The sequence below is a fragment of the Streptopelia decaocto genome (assembly GCF_964273445.1).
Source record: "Streptopelia decaocto genome assembly, chromosome: 3".
In the NCBI taxonomy this organism is placed as follows: Eukaryota; Metazoa; Chordata; class Aves; order Columbiformes; family Columbidae; genus Streptopelia; species Streptopelia decaocto.
The window spans coordinates 115,330,604-115,349,542 of NC_138656.1; the positions used below are offsets into that span (position 1 = coordinate 115,330,604).

Genomic DNA, 18,939 nt, shown 5'->3' on the forward strand with positions numbered 1-18,939 from the left:
CTACTGTAGTACAAAGCAAACTGGATTTGCATAAATGCAAACACTCATCTGGTCGGATCCTTGACGTGTAGCCCGAATGAAGGTAGAACTAGGCTGGCCTTAGAAAAGTCAGCGCTGCATGTCACATCAAGGTCTGAGTTTCATCTGGTTTAGCAAAGGGAAAGGCTCATGTCAATGTGGATTAATCTCTAGGATATTTCTTAGAAAAAGTGGAAGAAGAAACAAAATTAGTGGTGTACTTTGTGAAAAACAAGCCAAACTTATTGAAATGAGGAAAAAAAAAATATCGGAGAGAATTTGCAGATAGATATTTTTGGTGTGCCAGACATTCTGATTACAATTCTTCGCTTTGACATAATAACTGGACTACATTACATGTGTAGATAAGCATTTATCTTACTAATGAATCGCTTTAATAGTTATTTTTCTTGGTAGGATTGCTAGATATTTCTTTTTAGATGAGACCTTAACAATGCCTAGAAAGCACTGGTGTTGTCTTCAGAAAAAATGCAGATATAAATCTTATTTTAATAAGTGATCTATGTATTTTCCACCTAAACTGTGCCTGGCTACGCTTCTTTCTGTTATGAAGAATCACATAACACAACATACTATAAGTTCACACTGGTAGCTATTAGGAGTAAGAGTAATTTTCATTGCCAGGTTTTCTTCATTTATGTTTATTGAAAAAACGCAAACAAAAAAAAACCCCAAAACAAATACCCCTTGTGGCCTCTAATTTCCTTTGTAAGAAATATAACTAATGTAATTTGTAACGTAAGTGTATTTGCTTTTGTTCGACTGTTCAGTCACTGTATTCATGTCTGTTTTACACTGTGAAGAAGTTTACCATAATGAGCAACTCAGAACAGTTTACTTTCTGAGAAACAAGTGACTCCTAGTAATGCTCCAGTTTGGTTTGTAACATTCCAAAGAACAACAAATACTAAAATACACCGTTTTCTCAAACCTGAGCTTCAAAATAAGAGAATCTGAGTCTGACATGAAGAAATACTGATTTGAAATACACGTGAAATAGATTTCTGATGAAGAGGGAATTTGAGAAGTACTTCTTTAAGAATTCTGGTGAGATACACAAACCACCTTCTGTAAGCTCTCTGAACATAACTAGCATGCTGCTCAGTTTATTCAAAAAGGACTGTAAATTCTGGAAGTTTTAACTTGATATGTTTGCAGGTAGCATGATTGATGTGTAACTCTAGAATGAAAGGAGTATTTAGAGTCTTGGCTATCAGTTTACCAGTTCTTATTCCTTAAACAAAGACAGGTCAGATACTAGTCTTGTCCTCTGTAAGTGTTACAGTTTCTGACTTCACCCTATGAACACAGACACGTACAAACTCAGAAAATATTCTAACACTTGAATGTCTATCGATCACTAAATTAGGACAAACATAATAGTTGGAGGGGGGCTAGCCTATCTGTCATAAGTATTTTTTTTCTTTCGTAACTTCTCAGAGGTATATCATATTATAAATGCATTAGAAATGTTTTGCTCTGAGGATATGTAGCATTCCTATAAAGGTTAAATCAATAAAAATGATTTGGCCACATTCCTAAGCATGGCTAGAACAGGTAGCCCGTTGTTTAAGGTACCCTTGAATTTCTGGATCAGATTATTATGGTGCAGCAAAAAGGCTTCTTACTGTCTGCAGACGTTCTGTGTTTCTATGCGAAGATATCGTCAGCCTAAAAAAACCTTCAGATTTTCTGGGCTACTTAAAAAAAAAAAAAGGTATTTTTCTGTATGTAGGTCTCAAATGTTGTGCCGTGTGTGTGCTCTAAGTTTTAAAGGAAGTTTTGCAACAAGAAGGGGTGAAGACACATCAGTAATTGATAATGACCAGGTATGTAAAGAAGAAATAAAGAGACGTCTTTTAAGTCAGTGTTGAGACTAGTAAAATTGTTGCCCATCTCATTATCTTTATTAGTTTGTTTAGATTTAGATTAGTTTTAGATTTCTTTTTTTTCTGCATATGTGATGGAGTAGCCAATATATTCTGTGTATTTACTATGTCGAGCCAGTTCAGTAAGCAAGTAAGCTTATTAAATGTGATGCTAAAAGACTTCAAACAACTGTTAGTTCAATTTCTTCGAACTTTATACAAAGCTGATAAAATTTAGTAGCCATTAAGTAGTGTTTATTCAATACATCTGGTCGATTGAGTAGACAGTGCTGAAGTCTGACAGCAGACCATTTTAGAGATTGAGTGCACTTTAAAATCTTTCCTGCACATTGAGGAGCTACTGTATATTATAGTTACAGGGCAGATTTGTGTCTTACATTGTGTGCATGTACTGTGCATCTATGCTCCTGGCATTTTTCTATAGGTTTTATGTCACTAAGATTAGAGCTCAGACTGTATGGCTATTTTAGATTTATTGTGCTCAGTCTCAGTGTGTCCTTTAAGAATAGTGGAACTGAAAACCAGTGCTTTTTAATCCTTTTCTTTATTTCTTAATTTTATTTCTCGTAGTGTGAGAAATGGGTTGTATTATTTAAAAGCTCCATCCTAAAACGTGAAATGCTGAAGAGCAATCCTTCTGATACAAAGCAAAAAGCACGCGCTGCTGGTAACTAGGACTATATGCTTCAAGATGTTTTTCAGTTGTGAAAATTTGATCAGTGAATTAACCGCACATCCGGCTACATACATCTTTGATCAGAATTGGAACATTCCAGCTCGCGTGTGTGTGTATGTAAGCTGCCTGCATCAAGTAGATTTTACACATGTGCACTACACATGTGCCGTGAAATTAGTTAGTAAATTAATATTATAATTTAAAGTAACAAAATTAGGCTCTTTCAAAGCCTTTGCTTTGTACCTAATGAATATGATAATAATTTATCTTTGTATCTGGACAAGCTCAAGTCTTCATTTATTTTAAGATGTATTAATATGCATTTAGATGGCTCAGCTCTAACTAAGATTTTGCTTTTGCTTTTAAAGGTAATATTAAAATTTTACTTTAGTGAGCTTAGAACCCCGAATTATTACGAGGTCATGACCAAATTAATTGCTACACAGAATAACAGAGCCTGATTTCAGGTCTTCTTCCTGAAAGACTGTGAAATTAAGAGTTGTTCTAGTGTTTGCATATGCAATACAGTGTTGCATTAGAATTAAGCTGTTCTTGCTGCAGTATGAAAAAGATTCGTGCTGTCCAAGATATTCCTTCCAATTTGATGCTAAGTTATTTTTGATTCCTGCTACCTAGATGGTGTTATTTTATTATCTGGACTTTTTCTGAATGTTGGTTTCTTTAATAAAATGTCAGTATAAAGAGTGTGCCCTCTGAATTTGTTTTAGCGTTTCTGTTTATGCCTTTTAATCAGAAAGGGGGAAATAAAAATATACCGAACAGCAAGAAAAATATAGCACTTAGTTTTGAATGCACAGAGTTGGATATAAGAGGGGTGGGAAGGAAGCAAAGTGAATGCCCTTTATGCAAAAAATCCTTTTGGGAAAAGGGAACATTTGCACCGCTGTATACTAAGGTACGCCGCCTAAGTAAATAGTTGCTGCTTTCTGGTCCTGTCAGTTTTAAATAAACCATTCATTGTCATGGCTTGGTTATTGCACAAATAACCAAACACAGCGGAGTTAAACGGCGATACCGCTGATTGGAAAAACGCAGACGATGAACTCTCTTAATGGGGGTTTGTGCTGGTGGTCTGTGCTTGGAGGAAACAAGTTTTGCAGATTGTGCGAGGAAGCAAATGTACTGCAGATTTTAAGTACTGTGTTACAAAGCTGCTCCTGTGCTTGAGTATTATACAATAGCTAGTAGCGCTAATTTATCCAAGTTTTATTAATAAAGAGCTAGACCGTATGTGTCCCTTCAACGTTAAAGAGGGAACGTGACGTGCTTTTTTCACTTTTTTCCCCTTTTTTTCCTGAAAGTTCTCTATTTAAAGGCAGAGGATGCTCAGTTCAATACATGGTGCATTTGAGTGAAACCAGTTACTTGTGGAATTTGTACAGAACGTGCAGCAAAGGCATAGATACCACAGCAGTTCAGTGTTCTGGCTCACCTAAAAGGCTTTTTGAGACATGATAAACTAAATCAGCAAATTCTGACACTGTCTTCAGAATTAGCTTTTTTTCTGCTGGTCATATATTAAAATGCTCGAACTTCTGTGGAATCTGAACTATTTAATCCGTGTAAATTTACTCTTGCTGATTCTACATGAAGGATAGTATTTCTAGTAAATTACTGATGTGTGATAGTACTAATATAAAAATAATGTTGTCTAATAATATAAATTCTTGGCAGAACACATCAGAATTCTTTCAAGGTAAATATGGCATGCCTTATATATATATATTTATATATATATATATATATATATATATTTTATATTTCACTGTGTCAAAACCAGCAGCCGACCTACAAACAGGACTACTTTGGCTAGAATTTATGGTTTCACTTTGAAATTTGAGGTAAGATTGGCCAGTGTAATGTCCACAAAACCAGTTTCTTCATGGGACTATGGGAAGAAGCAAGAAGGTACCGAGAGACTTACTCCCAAACCTCTTATATCCTCAGAAATATTGCCAAGTATTCTAAACTGAGTAATTCTGCCGTCTATTATTTCACTACTGGCACTTACTAATTAAGTAGAACATTATAATAGCGTTAATAGACATTCTGCTTTACAAAGATTAAGACAGACCCTTGCTGCAAGTTCCTCTGTTTCATATTCACAGAGTAAGTAGAGGTGTGGGAAGAGTTGTGAACGTTCTTTGGGTGTTTGTACTGCTGGCAAATCTGGATGCCAGGGCACATTCTCTTGTACAGCTTCAGTGTTAGGGTAGAAAATATTGTACCAATACAGACATTTTCTAAATTTACACTATTACTGCCTTTTTTTTTTTTTTAAGAATTTTGAAATTTTTTAAGTATGGATTAGTAGGAATTAAGAGATTTGAAGTGTATACATGTGCATGTTTGCACATACACAGCTTATTAACATTTCTTAAAAGAAAGAATAGCCTGTTCTAATACCACACATGGACACATGAAAATATAATGCGTTTTTAACCCTGTCTTTTCTGATTTTTGTTTAAATGAATTACAGATATTTTGGGAGGATTAACCCCCCTTAGGCATAATTTTTTGTTTATATTGTTTTTCCTTAAAAAAAAACCAACCCTCTCTCATGCTTACGTGAGTCATATATATTAAATGTGTTTGATGGAGAAATTAAATTCAACAATAAATTGTAATATCACCCTGCTCTCACTTGTTACACCAGGCCCACATTCAGAAGAACCGCATCCAGCGTATGGTCATTGAGGTAAATCCGTATACATGCATATAGATGGAAACACATCTTACTAGTCTGATAGTTCATTTTCACTGTGATCGAGGCTGGGTCCTTTTCCTCTGAACAATAAAATACTCTGTAACTGGCAGCGGTTCTGTCTTTCTGTTTTAGCAAACCACAGAGTGGATTTAGATGTAAGATATCTGACCATGAGGGATAAGTAAACAATGGTTTGGCACACTTAGGGTTCAAATAAATTCTGGGGAAAATAAATGTATGTAAGGTCATCAGCTTTTAACTTTCCTCATTCAGGAAAATGAATGATAATAGATTTGAAGTAATTACAACATTCTAGCAATTCTGATGAAATATGTGAAATAAGCTGGTGTCTATCAGAAATCCAGTAACCATAGTTGAATGAATTCCTGCCGAAATATTTTTGCCACGGGGTATTTAGCTATAGCATATTAAACTTAGAACTATTGTTAATTCCAGAACTGCTTGACCTTAATGAATATGGCATTTTTAAAAGACACAGACGGCAGAAGCAACTGGTTTTAGCCTTTGTTGTAAAAATAAAGGTAGTTTTATTAGAGGTGAAAAAATTTTCTTGAATAAAACTTAAGAATACAGTAAATATGATACAAAAACCCCTTACTTTTTAAAGCACTGTATGTATTTAAAGGAAAATGTAGCTTTTTTTCCCCTTCAGCCTTTTGCTATGGTGAAGTTAATTTTTATATCTAAAAATGTTTCATAAGGAATAGGTTACGCAGAATAATTTAATTGCTCTGAATGAAATGACTTCAGCAGTTCAAGTGAGTCAGTAGAAAACCGATGGCTTTTTCCCTCCTGGGGCGAGTTCATACATGAAATAGGAAACTTATAGCTACACGAGGAAGGCTCAAACAGTACACAGTATGCTAACAAGCAGAATAAATATATATATACAGGAAACAGATGCATTAATAATGGATTTTTTTTTTTTTTTAATTGCAAGTGTTAAACTGTTTTATGATACAATAACCAGAGCTTATTTTGTCTTTGTGCTCATCTTTAAAATATTCTCTTTAGGGTGTGCTTTGCAGTACGTTAAGTGGCAGGTCTTATATTTATTTGTAGAAGGGAGCGTGTTTATATAAGGAAACGTGCTCTTAGATTTAAGCTTTATTAACTTAAAAACAAAAACACCTGAGAGCAGAAGATAGACCTTCTCAGTCTGTTCCCCATAGGACTTTAGGAGGCAGTTTGAAATAAACGTATAAAATAGAAATTAAAGCTATTGTGTAGAATGTGAGCAAAAATCAGTTTTCTTGATAACAGTGGGGGAATCTGTGGTGAAAGAGGTGGATGTTTTCTGCGTTTGGTGGGTGTCTGCTGTCTCTGGATGAAAATCTGTGGTTAATTCCTAAGTCTGGCAGAATTTACAAGGAAAAATCTCTTTTAAATAATGCACAGTTTACTAATTTATTTTTGACTACACTTATCAGAATAAATGTTGGGTTTATTCCTTTCAGAGAAATTAACAATTTCATATTTAAAAGAGCAGTTGAATATTTGCCTGTTGCAGTTTCTTAACTGCTTGAATGAAACTTGGACTCTCAGTGCCGAAATTAAGACCTTAAAATGCTTCAGGTTTTACCATCTTAAACTCGCTATTTATCTTAAGGCTGCCTTAATTAAAATATTATATACTCTAGGGCATATTAAACACGGCAATTTATTGTAATTCTTATTAATGGAGTGTATTTAATGAGTTTTCAGAACCAACTCCATCACCTCCAACACACAATGTGGATTTTTATTAGGTACATAGAGTAAACCATACGCATGCTCTGATTTTCCAGAGGTTCCCAGCACCGACAGCTGCTCCTGCAGCAGCCCAGCAGGAGAAATTGGGGTGCTCGGGACCTTTGCAGGAGAAATTGGGGTGCTCAGGACCTTTGCAAGAGAAATTGGGGTGCTCAGCGCCTTTGCAGCCTGGCAGGCACGGGGATAATTCCTCCTCATCCCTCTTTAGTTTCCAGTGGAGCGTGCTGGGCTTGTGCTTAAAAGAATGCCAAATTTTGCTTGTCTTTTCAGCCTCTTGTGTTAACTTAGACTTTGAGAAAATATTTCTCTTTATTTCCTTTGTTACTAATGCTGCCCATTGATGGACGCGTGCCATGACGTCCTTAAACACATTTATTATCTACCTTCTCTTCACTCTTTTGAACTGTCTGCACTGCATAGGTAGGGTCTCCTGCAAGAATTATTTACTGCTTTATTTTTTCCTTTATACTTAAATGGATCCAGTATGAGATGTTCACTGTTTACTTAAGACTGCTCTGAGCTTCGTGTTATTCATAAAAAGTACAACCGTGTTCTGAAAAGCAATCGGGCAAAATAAAGGTATAAGGTGCAGTTTTAAGATTAATATTAGTCAGACCATGACCAAGAAATCACAGTGCCTGAGAGGAATTTCAGTATTATTGTTATGCTCTTAATGTGGGGTGGCAAAGCCTTTAAATATTTCTGGTAGAGTAGTTAATACAGCATGGAAGTTTGATATTTGTACAGTTTGTAAAGGAATTTGAGGTGTTACCCTATTTTGACTTCAGTTTTCAAGTATGCACTGGTGCATCATTAATCATAGGAAATGCAAAAATAAATAATATAGTCCCTTTGGATTTTTCATGTGAATACTTACCTTTTCCTTTTTTTGTATATACAGTTGAGGTATTTAGGTAACCCCTAACCTTTTGCTTCAACAAGGAGGTACAGTATAAAAATATTACCACAGTCTTCATATGAGCAGTTCTCTCTAAGAAAACCTCGAGATGAATATTTATTGAAAAAAAGCAAAGTTGCAATACAGAATGACTTAGCTTGGCCTGAATATTATATTTGAGACCACCAGTGAATCAAATTAAAAGCACATGGATTTTGAATAACTAGAAAAGGTTGTAATTGATTAGCACTGCATGGAAGTATTGAAGTGGAGGAAATTTTGATTTGTGAATGGTTCTATTCAATAGAGATTAATCCTGTATGTTTGATAAAAATCTTAGTGCCCCTAATGAGTTCAGTTTTTTTCTTGTTTTCCCTCAGTTTATTTAACCACCAGATAGTTTGATGTTCTTCTAACAAAGTGGAACATTTTGATCTCGGTGAATTTTACATCACTGCAGTTGATTTAAACTATATTGGCTATTAATAGTCCATTTGAGACAGATAATTAAACAGATCAGTGCATTTTGCTACCTAAGAGTCATATAAGTGGTGTAGTCCAATTCTGCCTGGTTTAGGGGTTTTAGGTCCTGAATGCCCTAGTGAGAAGCTTGCAGCTTTCTAATGCACACGAGAATAGGATTATTGCGTAGTTTTCGGTGTTATTTTTTAAAGATTAAGTATTTTAAGTTATATTTTATGCAAAGGATAGTGATTACTGAGATTTTTGCTTAGCATTCACAATAATATGGATACGAAACAAAACTGGAACATACAGAAGTTTTCTGTTTTATATATACATGGTAAACAAAAAGGATGTTTCTCTCTTCCCAATAGCTTAATTAAAATAAAAAACTGGGATTTCTTGCCAAATACTGAAACAGTCGAGAATTGAAATCTGCAAAAGGTTTGGGTTTTTTTTTTGAAGAATAAATGAGAAGATACTGAGGAATATATTAATTTAAGCCAAGTTTTTATTGTTAACTCAAAGACTTTCGTTTAGATCTACCACGTCTGTCTATTGGGATCAGCTTCCAGAAGTTACATGTGAAATAACTGATTAAATTATCAGCCAAATTTTGATCCAATTTACTTTCTTCAGTGAAATAGATGCATAGAACATATTTGAATTTTTATTTTTTTTAAATAAAAAATATAACTTGTGGGAAGCATTTTGAAACTATTTTATGATCTAAAATACTTTGTGCAAATGATGTTTACCAAAGTTTCTAATACATACACTGAGTTTATGTTTGGGGATTTTTTTTTTTTGCATTCTGTTTATTTTGAGCAATATTTTTCTTCAAGCAATATGGCTGTGAATATAATATTCTTTGTTGGCTGAAATGAATGCACTTATATTTAAAAGCTTAAGAAGTTTTAAATAGGCACGATGCAGTCAAAACCTGTCTATAATTAGCATAAGGTACAAATACTCTGCATATGACGCATAGTATTTAGTTAACTCAAATATACTAAATTGTTCACATTAATTAGGAAGGGATCCTACTCTTTTTTTTTCCCCCCTTTTCATATGAAGACAAAAATACATAGAAAAAATAAGTGAAATAAGAATTTCCAGAAATGTGGTTAGTGGCACAGAAGAGCAACCATGCGAGTTAATCACAGCGCTGTTTTCCTTCCCTATTATTACTCTTCATTATGTTTTATCAGTTAATTCTTGAAGGGAAACATAATTTAAGTGAAGGAGTAAGGTGGAGGTGGCATTAGGAGGCGATATAGAGGGTATGGAAAGGAAAAACAGTGTGTTTTGATGTTCTGCTGCACCATTGGTAGGAAACGGCAAATTCAGGAGTAACTTGGGTCTTCTGACCTTTTCTCGTTTTACTATATTACTATTTCCTTTTATAAAACTGTTTTTTTAGGGTTTGTTTTTTAGTTTTTAGCTTAAGATACATGGCTTACATATTGGTAGAGCTGGTGAGATTGTGTTCCTTGCATCCATTATTTGTGTCCACAGTGCAGCTTGTGTGCTCAACCCTCTCCGGGCAAGTCTGGGGACAAGGATTTTTCCTGTTCCAGGACTTCTCCCTCGCTTTCCGAATGATCAAAAATAGATGAATTAAGCAGCCAGCACTCGGTGTTTTGATAATTTTAGCCAACTAAATTTCTTCTAATCTCTTTTGGAAGTAAAAGCAAAAGAAAGTCCCTATACATGTAAACTGTATTTCCTGTTGTAAACACTGGGATAATGTGGTCTGGCTGCGCTTCTGCTGGGCTTCGGTAAGACAGCAGTTTGAGGAGAAAAACTGCTTCCCAGGTCCGCGTTAGCATTTGAGCTCGCGTTCCGTGGGTTAGAGCGGCATTATGTAGGTTATGTTCTCTCTCCTGGTATCTGTAGATCGTCAATTAAACGTGTCTCTCATCTGGAAGAAGCTATTCTTGATTTCTGTCCCTACACACGGGCTTATTCATGTGCTTAACTGGGAACCAGTCAAAGCGTGTGAAGTAGGAGGGGTGAAAGGAACTCCAGGCATTGGTTCATTACAATACAAGGTTAATCGGGATGTATAGACTGAAACCGGTCCTAGCATTGTTGTTTTTCTTACAAGGGGGGGCAGGGGAAGAAAATAAATGGGTTTAGCTACAGTGCCAACATAGTTTCAACATGATGGAGACCATTAAGAAAATCTTGTAAGTTTTCAGATATTTTTTTTTCCTGATCTTTCAGAATTTTCAGTTAGTTCTGATTTGTCTCAGTAAAAGATGCTTTGGAAAAAAGATTTTTGAATATAATTCTTGCTACTTGTCATGGATGACTAGAATAGGGCATTTTCCAGCGTGCTTCAAAACACAACTTTATTTTACTTGCAGATAAATCACTTAAAGTTATATTAAGTTATATTTAGTGTTTTGTGGGTGAAGTTCTCTGTGCTGATTTTAAAACTGTATCTGAGAGGACGCAGCTTTTCAAAGTAAGTGATAGAGATGCAATTTTATAGCCTATTTATGAATTTTATGGGTATGTATGCATGCAGTACCTATAAATAATTACCTCACTATACCTATATGATTTCTTAAAGGAATCTATTTTCACAGTTCAGAATACTGAAGTAAATATTTGGTAGTGCTCTTCTACAGAGTTATTCAAATCCCACTTTCAATTAAAGCTTAAATTCATCAGCATGCTAAATGATGTGGTTTTTAATTTCATAGCTTAATATGTTTGTGCATGTATGGTTTGCCTTGTTCATAGTAAGTTTAACAAGAAGAATTTGCTATTACAAATGAATATATATCAAACACGCTTTGCTGTGAAACGAGGGCAACAAAAAGACCAGAGAGCTGCAGATTTACCCTGATAACTTAATCTCATGTATGTGCTTAAAAATAAGATGTCTGGAATAACGATGGGGCACTTATGGGTAGGATAGGCTGCTATATGCTACACGCTGCTCTTTTTCATCAGGTTTAGAGAATAAGCAGTTTTAAATCATATAATTTAAGTCTCTTATGATATCTTTCGCTAACCAGTCATGGTGGATACATCTCAAAGCGTTACGATTTACACCAGAGTTCTCCGTAAGACTTGGTGCTGTCGTTGATTAAGTCACTAAATACTTTAACCTTTTTTTTTCCCGTAAGATAATATTGAAGGTGATACTAGATCCCATCAGCCCCTTCCAGATCTGCCCCTCAGACCAGGTGACAGCCGAGCACACCTGCTGTCCAGCACTACAGGCTGAGCCACCAACTCACAAATCGGTTCATAAACCTGCAGGAATTCTTTACAGTGACACCCCCCCCACCCCCAGGTACGCTATTTTAACATCCTGACATCCCATTCGACAGGTTTTTCTTTAGATAACTACAACTAGCATTGTGAAAAGTCAGAAAACTCCCAACGGTGAAAAACAGAAGCGCAAATCCCGCAGTACTCACCCCAGAAGAAGTTTTGCTGACATGGTGTCACTGAGCTGAACAGGCTGTTTGATGCCATAGTCCCTCTCGGTTCACACAGAGCTTTCACCTCCTGGTGTAAATACTTCTTGGATCCTCAAACTGAAAACACAAACCATAGCCAAACCTTGGTTTAGTTTTACGGTGTTCCTGGATTGCATAGACTCTATAGTTGTTTTTTTCCCTGTCAAAAAAATTGTGTAGCACTCGCAACGTGTGAAAAGCAAGGAAACAAACCAAAACAAAAAAAGAGAATGAGCAAATATTTGAAGGACCTACTATTACTGCATAGACTGTGGTTAGAGAGCACTTACTGACTCTGTTGGTCTCAGTGGCTGGTAGTGACCTGCGGAGATTAACCATTTAAAAACCAGAGACTTCGCTGCTGTCCTCCTGGAGAAAGTTCGCACCGCACTTGTGGTTCTGTGGTTGTTTGTGAGGCGAATGAAGCATTCACACAATCCAAAAAAGCAAAAGCTTTAAAACTCCTTTTTTTTTTTGCAAGCACTGTTACTGGAGCGAGCGAGTCATGTGGCTGTGACATCAGAGGACTCCGAGCAGGGACTGCCCACACTGTGGCTTTTTCTTTCTCTCTCCCCCCCCCCCCCCTTTTTTTATTTTAAATCTTTTTTTTAATTTTTTTTTTTAAATCTATTCTGACAAAAGGCCCGTGGTAAGGCCCTTTCTGGCATCCAGAAGGATATAGCTTTTTAGTTTTTGTGACTCAGGAGGATTTGGAGAGAGTACAAAGTGCTGTAAGAACCCAAACTTCTGTACAGTTAAAGCATATGGACAGCAGAACTTTATTTGTACTCTCAGTTCAGGTTCCCCCCACTCTTCTCCCCCCCTCTTTTATTTTTTTTTTTTAATTTATATTCCCCCCCCCCCCCCCCCATCCTCCCTCCTTCATTATTATGTCTGTGGAAAAGTGAGCAAAATTGGCACAAGTGCCTGTGTGAAATTCTGAACAACAGTGATGATTTACAATAATTTACATCTTTGGATTGTATCACGAGCTTGGGTCTGCTTCACATTTGCTGGGTGGCTGGACTCCTTCTGTTTTACTTTTTCTCCTTGTCTTCCTATACTTGTGAATCTGTAACTCATTGTAAGAAACTTTACCTTTCCGAAGGTCCAGTAGCCGACTGCTTGTTGGGCTTGTGTTTTTTACTGTAATTGGCTGTCACACAAGTGATTCCTTTGCAAATCTTAAATCATGTCTCCCTTGCTTTACATGCCTTCAAAACTACTTGGCAGTTTTATGTAATGCGAATTAAGGGCAATTATGTTCCTTTTATATTTGGGGCAAAATGTCATTTGGTTATCATAACTAGTTGCATGCTGCAGTCTGAGTGATGCTTTTGAATCTGGGTATTGCTGGGATTTAATGTAGACATTGCATAACAGAATGAACCGGGAGGTTCTGATTGCACTTACATTAATTGCATATTACAGTTTCAGTGTTTAAGAGAAATAGAGCAGTCAGAATTTTTGGGAGACTATAAATAACTTTATTCACCAGTTAATGTTAGCACTTAGTTTTAAAATGAAACATAAATTTGATGCACATGTAAGATTTTAATACTTAATATCATCTGTGTGCATGTGTGTATAATATTTTTTATATACTTAACATATTGTAACTTGGACTTTGATTGTGTAATATAAGCCTTTACTGTACCAGGACCGAGTGGGTTAACAAAAGCAGTATTTTTTTGTTTATAATAGAGGCTTTGAAATAAATTGCAAAATGCTGTGTGTAGTAAGGAATAATGTGCACAGACAGTGTGTATTAGTAGTCTTGATTTGCTCACTCAGATTCAGAACAAAATTGGAAACATCTTGGAGAAAGTACCTTTTTTTTTTTTTGCCCCTTTGGACATTATGTCTAGAACTTTTCTTATTAGCCTGATTGTATCACACATGCACTGTATTTTCTAGTTTGGCTGAATGATTTTAATTTTTCATTTCTTTGTCATTTATCTTTTTGGGAGCAGAAGAATGATGTACAACATTTTCTAGACCCTGTTCAGTTTGTACTTGTGTAATAAAATACGTGTCTTTGAAGCTGCCATCCTTCCTTTCTTATTTTCCTCTTTGCCCTCAGTTTTCCCAGTAAGAAGTTGGCCAGAAATGATGTGAGATGAACAGCTGGGGGTGCGGGTGGGAAGCAGGTTCTCTGGTTTATGGAGATTGAGAGAAAAAGGAGATTTCAATACAAATTAAGACATTGTATGTTTTGATTTTCATTATATAGTTACCAAAGCAACATAAACCCCTTCATAAACACTACTTTCATAATAGTTATTGTAAGGTAAATGGCATTGTTTATATCTCAGTACTTTGAAAGTTATTAGCTGTTCCCCAAATTATTGAATTCTACCTTAAAATGAAAAAGGAGTGTTCCGCAAATCACTCATGTAAAAGTAAAGCTGTTATTTAATTCTCCTAATGATGGATTGATTTTATTTCTCTGTGTTTTCACAGTATGGTTAAGAACATCAGTGGAAAAAAGATAAGGGTATAAAAATGATGGGAAGAATGGTATTCTTGTCCTATAAACAAAATACATTTGTGGATGTTACAGTTTTAATCAACTTTTGATGCAGCAGAAGCTTTGGAAGTTGCTGCCTCTGTTTGTGGAACTTAATTGTAAGCACAATATTTCTTCCATATTTCTCAACTTCTATTTGATAGTAGATTATTTTTTTTATGTAACAGATAACCCATGTCTTGATCTTAAACACTTGTTTTCATTCATGTGAATGTAATTCTTTGATTTATTTTTTTTAAAAGCTGCAGAATTTATTCTTAGTCACATTTTAACATTAGAACAGTGAACTTCCTACAAAAGTCTGAATTTTAAAATTCATTGTATTGAAATACTGTGTTCAGGCTGTCTCAGGACTGGCTTTTTAATGCTTTCACTCGTGTACACAAAGTTACTCTCTAACTTTATCACTGTGTTTTGATATGATACCTGTATAAGATTATTTTTACTGTATGTCCTTTTTCACCTGTGCTGTCAAGACAGTGCGGTGAAGTCTTCATCTAGTAAGGCAAAATCTCTTAAAAGCAGAAAACCAGCTCGTTTAACTGAGTAATCTAGATGTAGTTTACCAAAAGGGTCACTGAAAAGAATGCAAGATTTTTAGTGCAGAGACATTATAAAGCTGAACTCCATGCAGACCTAATATCCGTGAAACCCACGGCTTCTGTCAGTGTAGTTTGTGTTTCTGCCGAAGCAGATGGATGAATCCTGGCAATCCACTGTAGAAACCAGTGTCTTGATTGCAGACCGTCTTTTGTTTGAAAGGCAGATCTCCAAAAACCGAAGTTAACGTATGTGTTCCATAGGGGATGCTTTAAGTCACAATTACACTTACAAAGGAAGTATTATGCTGAGGAATTTCTCTGGTAAACTATGGGCTTGATCTTTGATGACAAATGAAATCGTGCTTAAAGTCAATCGCAATGCAACGCTAGAAGGTAATTACGTCTTGCGCTTTGGTTTGAAATGCGTTTTGAAACTTTGAAACCGCGTTTTGTTTCCAAACGTTTTGCTGTTGTCACTCCAAGTTCGTACAGCACACAAACAGCACGATGTGCTGCCCAACGTTTATTTGGACTTAAATGTTTTTCTATGCTACAACTGGGGAAATATAAATATTCCGCTTAAAACGGTATGATGACAAACTTGTTAATTTGCACTTACCTATAAGTTTTACAATATATACTATAACACGACGCTGACTTTTATAATACATAAAGTCCTAATGCAGTTTCCTCAGATGCAGGTATTAATTGGAGGTGTTATTAACGTATCTGTTCCCACTAGAGCAATTTTTCTTTTAGGAGCGAAACCTCTCTCTTTGGTGCCGTTTTTCATAACTTGGAAGTAATGATAATTTTTAGAGGGATAGTGCTGTGTTTTCTGATGTTTCTTAGATGACACATTTAACGTACCATTTTAATATATTTGCACTTTTGTTGCTAGACTGGGGTGTCTTACAGACTCCTAGTGTCCTGCATCTCTGCAACAGCTTCAAGTGTGCTGATACTGCATTGATACTAAACTGGTAAAGCAAAAGCTGAAAGTCACTGTGGGTTAAAGAAAAATATAACTGCAAGATTATTTTAGCAGTCCCTCATTTGAAAATGCTACCTATCGGTGCCTGCAAAGAGTAGCATTAAACATCTGAATTTTACTGCTGCTTTTTTATGACGACTTTCTGTTCTCTGACTTAATCTTATTTAGAAAAAGGTTATTAGTTTGAAGCAGACAGTTCTCAGGACCACTTTAGCATAGAGAGGAGGAAAAAATACTGTCACATTTCTAGTATAAGCAAATGTATGTTTTCTGTGCAGTGGATCCAAGCTACTGAAGATCAAATTAAGCTTGAAACTCAGGTTTTATTTCAGTGGAAAGGATGGTCATCTTCTGTTAACCGGCGAGTGCATCATATAATAGCAAGTAATAATAAATCGTTTTCCTTCAGTTTGAGTTGCCAGCTCTCTCACTTCTCCAGTGAAATAATCCACAATGAGGGACTACATCTTAATGGTCACATGTGCCTCATCTTGATTATTCTTACTGCTGAGACATTTTTTCTGACAAATGTGACTTTTTCTTGTATTCCTCAAATACATCTTGTAGACTGTATATTCATTGAGAAAGTCGATTAGGTGCAGTCATTTTAAACAATCAATATATGGCGTTTAAGATAATCCTACCCTCCTAGCTATATATATATATATATATATATGTATATATGTATATATATATTTTCCTTTTTTTATAAAGTCAACTCGCAGAAAATATGGGAAACTTGTCTCATATAACAGCTGAGGATGTGGCTAGGTTAAGGCAGGAAACTGCTACCCACAATGCAATGTTACATACACTACCACTTAATAAAATTTATTTCAAACATGCTACTGACAAAACCAAAGAAAAATAATATCCTAACTATGCTAGTTAGTACACTAAATATATCTAGGGAAAAGTGAAAGTAATCTCTCTAGAGCCTTTTTTGCTTCTAGGGTACAATGCTACCAGTAGTTAAACCGGAGCAGATCTCAGTGGCTAAAAGCAGTGACCTATTTTTAGAAAATATTCATGTTACTCTGGAAATAAATGATTATATGCTTTTTAATACCAGTCCAAGTTATTTTATAGAGACAGAATTCAGATAAGCTCTCTCCTTAGGTTTTTCTGGCTGTCAAAATAGCCGCTTATGTAGTTTTAAAACTGGCAGCTTTTCTTCGTCCTATTTTTGACAGAATCTTACTGCAGCCGAGCAGCCTTTTACCTTTCCTTCCCACTTCATCTATTTGTAGCTTGGTGTGAAAATACTTTCCATATCATATGTTGGAAAGGAACCCAGGAGAGGAAAGTTCATCTTCCTAGATTATGTGAAGATTTAAAGGTTTCTGGTTGTTTTATTTGATCGCCTGCAAATTGAAGAGTGTAATAAATTGTGAGAGGTGAATATGGTTAGTTAAATTCTAAGGTGTATTTAATAGACTTGAAATTTCCCAATATCAGAGAGAGATCCATGCGAAGTCACTGATGCTGCTCTGCCATAAATGCCTTGAAAGTCTTGTTCTAGGTGTATTTTTATTGCTGGCTGTTCTTAAACGCGCGTCTATTCGGGGCGATCCTCTCGCAGAACGTTTCTGAAGCATTTGCCTCTCTAGTTAGAGAACACTTATCAAGACCAGCTGCTGTGGTGCTGTGGATCCTGTCCATGGACTCATGGTGGTCTCCTGAACAACGTTCTTCAAGTTTGACAGGTGAGACAGAGGCTCTCCAGTGCCACTGCTTCTGGATGAATCCAGCTGTGGTTGGAGAAAGTGCATCTTGCCAAAATATATGGGTAAGACCACACACAGCCTTTAAAATAGTTATTGTAAGCTTATTTTTAGGCAATATATGTCTTGACAGTTCTTTTATTTGCATGCCAGTTTCACTGCTGCTTGTAGATTTTTCATTTATTTTAGTAATGGCAATTGCAGATTTAGATCTGTGTTTGTTAAGCTTTTGCACAACATTTACACTGGAAAAATACAGACTTGCTGCTTTCAAACCTCAGTCAAGATTAGAGAAGAGATTCTAAAAAATATTCAAGCAGAGTATTCACGCTTTTTAGATTTGGTGTCAGTGTTTTCATATTAAACCCCATTTTCAGGGGCATAGTTCAGCAATAAAAATGTGCTTCTCGTTTTAAAATTATACCAGTTTCAGTAGCTTCTGTTCTTGTATAAGTCTGCAGCAATGTCGATTTAAGACATGAAATTAGTTCAATAAGCAATAAAAAGGAAATGTGTTTTTTTTTTTAAATATGTAGTTATTAAATACTGAATTTAGAATCTGTATTTGATTTATGTTGTAACTCCTGGACAGTATTTTTCATGTGTATTTTAATGTGTAGAATATTCTTTGCATTCTAAGTGCCTGCTTCAACAGTTGGCTCTATAACATGTATTTAAAATATTGTATGTTTGACAGTATAGAAGGGGGTTACACCCTGTAGAATTCCTGAGTAAACAATACCCGTTTGGTAACTTTGAGAACAGATGTTTTTTAAATACCCCAAGAGAAATTAAATATAATACTGAAATGGAATATCATAAACCATTCATTGGGTAGTGATGCTTTAACGTTATGGATTCATAATGATGTTTTTTTCCCCTGTTTCTGTATTTTCCAGATTATCTTGCATAATTAATGCGTGCCTGTTGCTCAGCAAAACATTACTCATTTTTTATTACCGAACATTGCATAGTACTGTTGTTTATAGCACTGGACTTTACAGACAATTAAGGAAATAGTCACTGCCCTGAGGAGTGTACAATTAAATCTATGCAGCCTCGCCATTTATGTAAAATATGAAAAAGAGCGTAGGGAAAAACCCCACGTAATGAACTGTAATAAAAATGAGTGATTTGAAGAACTTCATGGCGAAGGGAGAGGAGTTAGTTTTAGTTTTGCTATTAACTTTTCTCCACATAAC

General features: G+C 35.6%; 2 protein-coding genes across 14 annotated transcripts in view; one reads left to right on the plus strand and one right to left on the minus strand.

The window, feature by feature from the left end:
- The window catches only part of RUNX2 (RUNX family transcription factor 2), a 228,361-nt gene extending 215,724 nt beyond the window's left edge, over positions 1-12,637 (minus strand). For all 3 annotated transcript variants that reach the window (XM_082049028.1, XM_082049026.1, XM_082049029.1), the window contains exons 1-2: positions 12,238-12,637; positions 11,906-12,025 (exon numbers count right to left, since the gene is read on the minus strand). In XM_082049028.1, the coding sequence (XP_081905154.1) occupies positions 11,906-11,963 (58 nt within the window). In that variant the 5' untranslated portion in view covers positions 11,964-12,025; positions 12,238-12,637. The remainder of the gene's footprint in view (positions 1-11,905; positions 12,026-12,237) is intronic.
- The window catches only part of SUPT3H (SPT3 homolog, SAGA and STAGA complex component), a 285,459-nt gene that overhangs the window by 31,638 nt on the left and 234,882 nt on the right, over positions 1-18,939 (plus strand). The window contains exon 2 of one of the 11 annotated variants that reach the window (XM_082049032.1): positions 17,624-17,802. The exons of 8 other annotated variants lie outside the window; for them this stretch is intronic. Coding sequence is in view for 1 of the 3 variants with exons in the window: in XM_082049042.1 (XP_081905168.1) it covers positions 10,632-10,657 (26 nt within the window). In the remaining 2 variants the exon portion in view is untranslated. Of the gene's footprint in view, positions 1-1,685; positions 10,658-17,623; positions 17,803-18,939 lie in introns of those variants that run through there. 2 more of the 11 variants (XM_082049031.1, XM_082049042.1) reach the window with 2 other exon arrangements.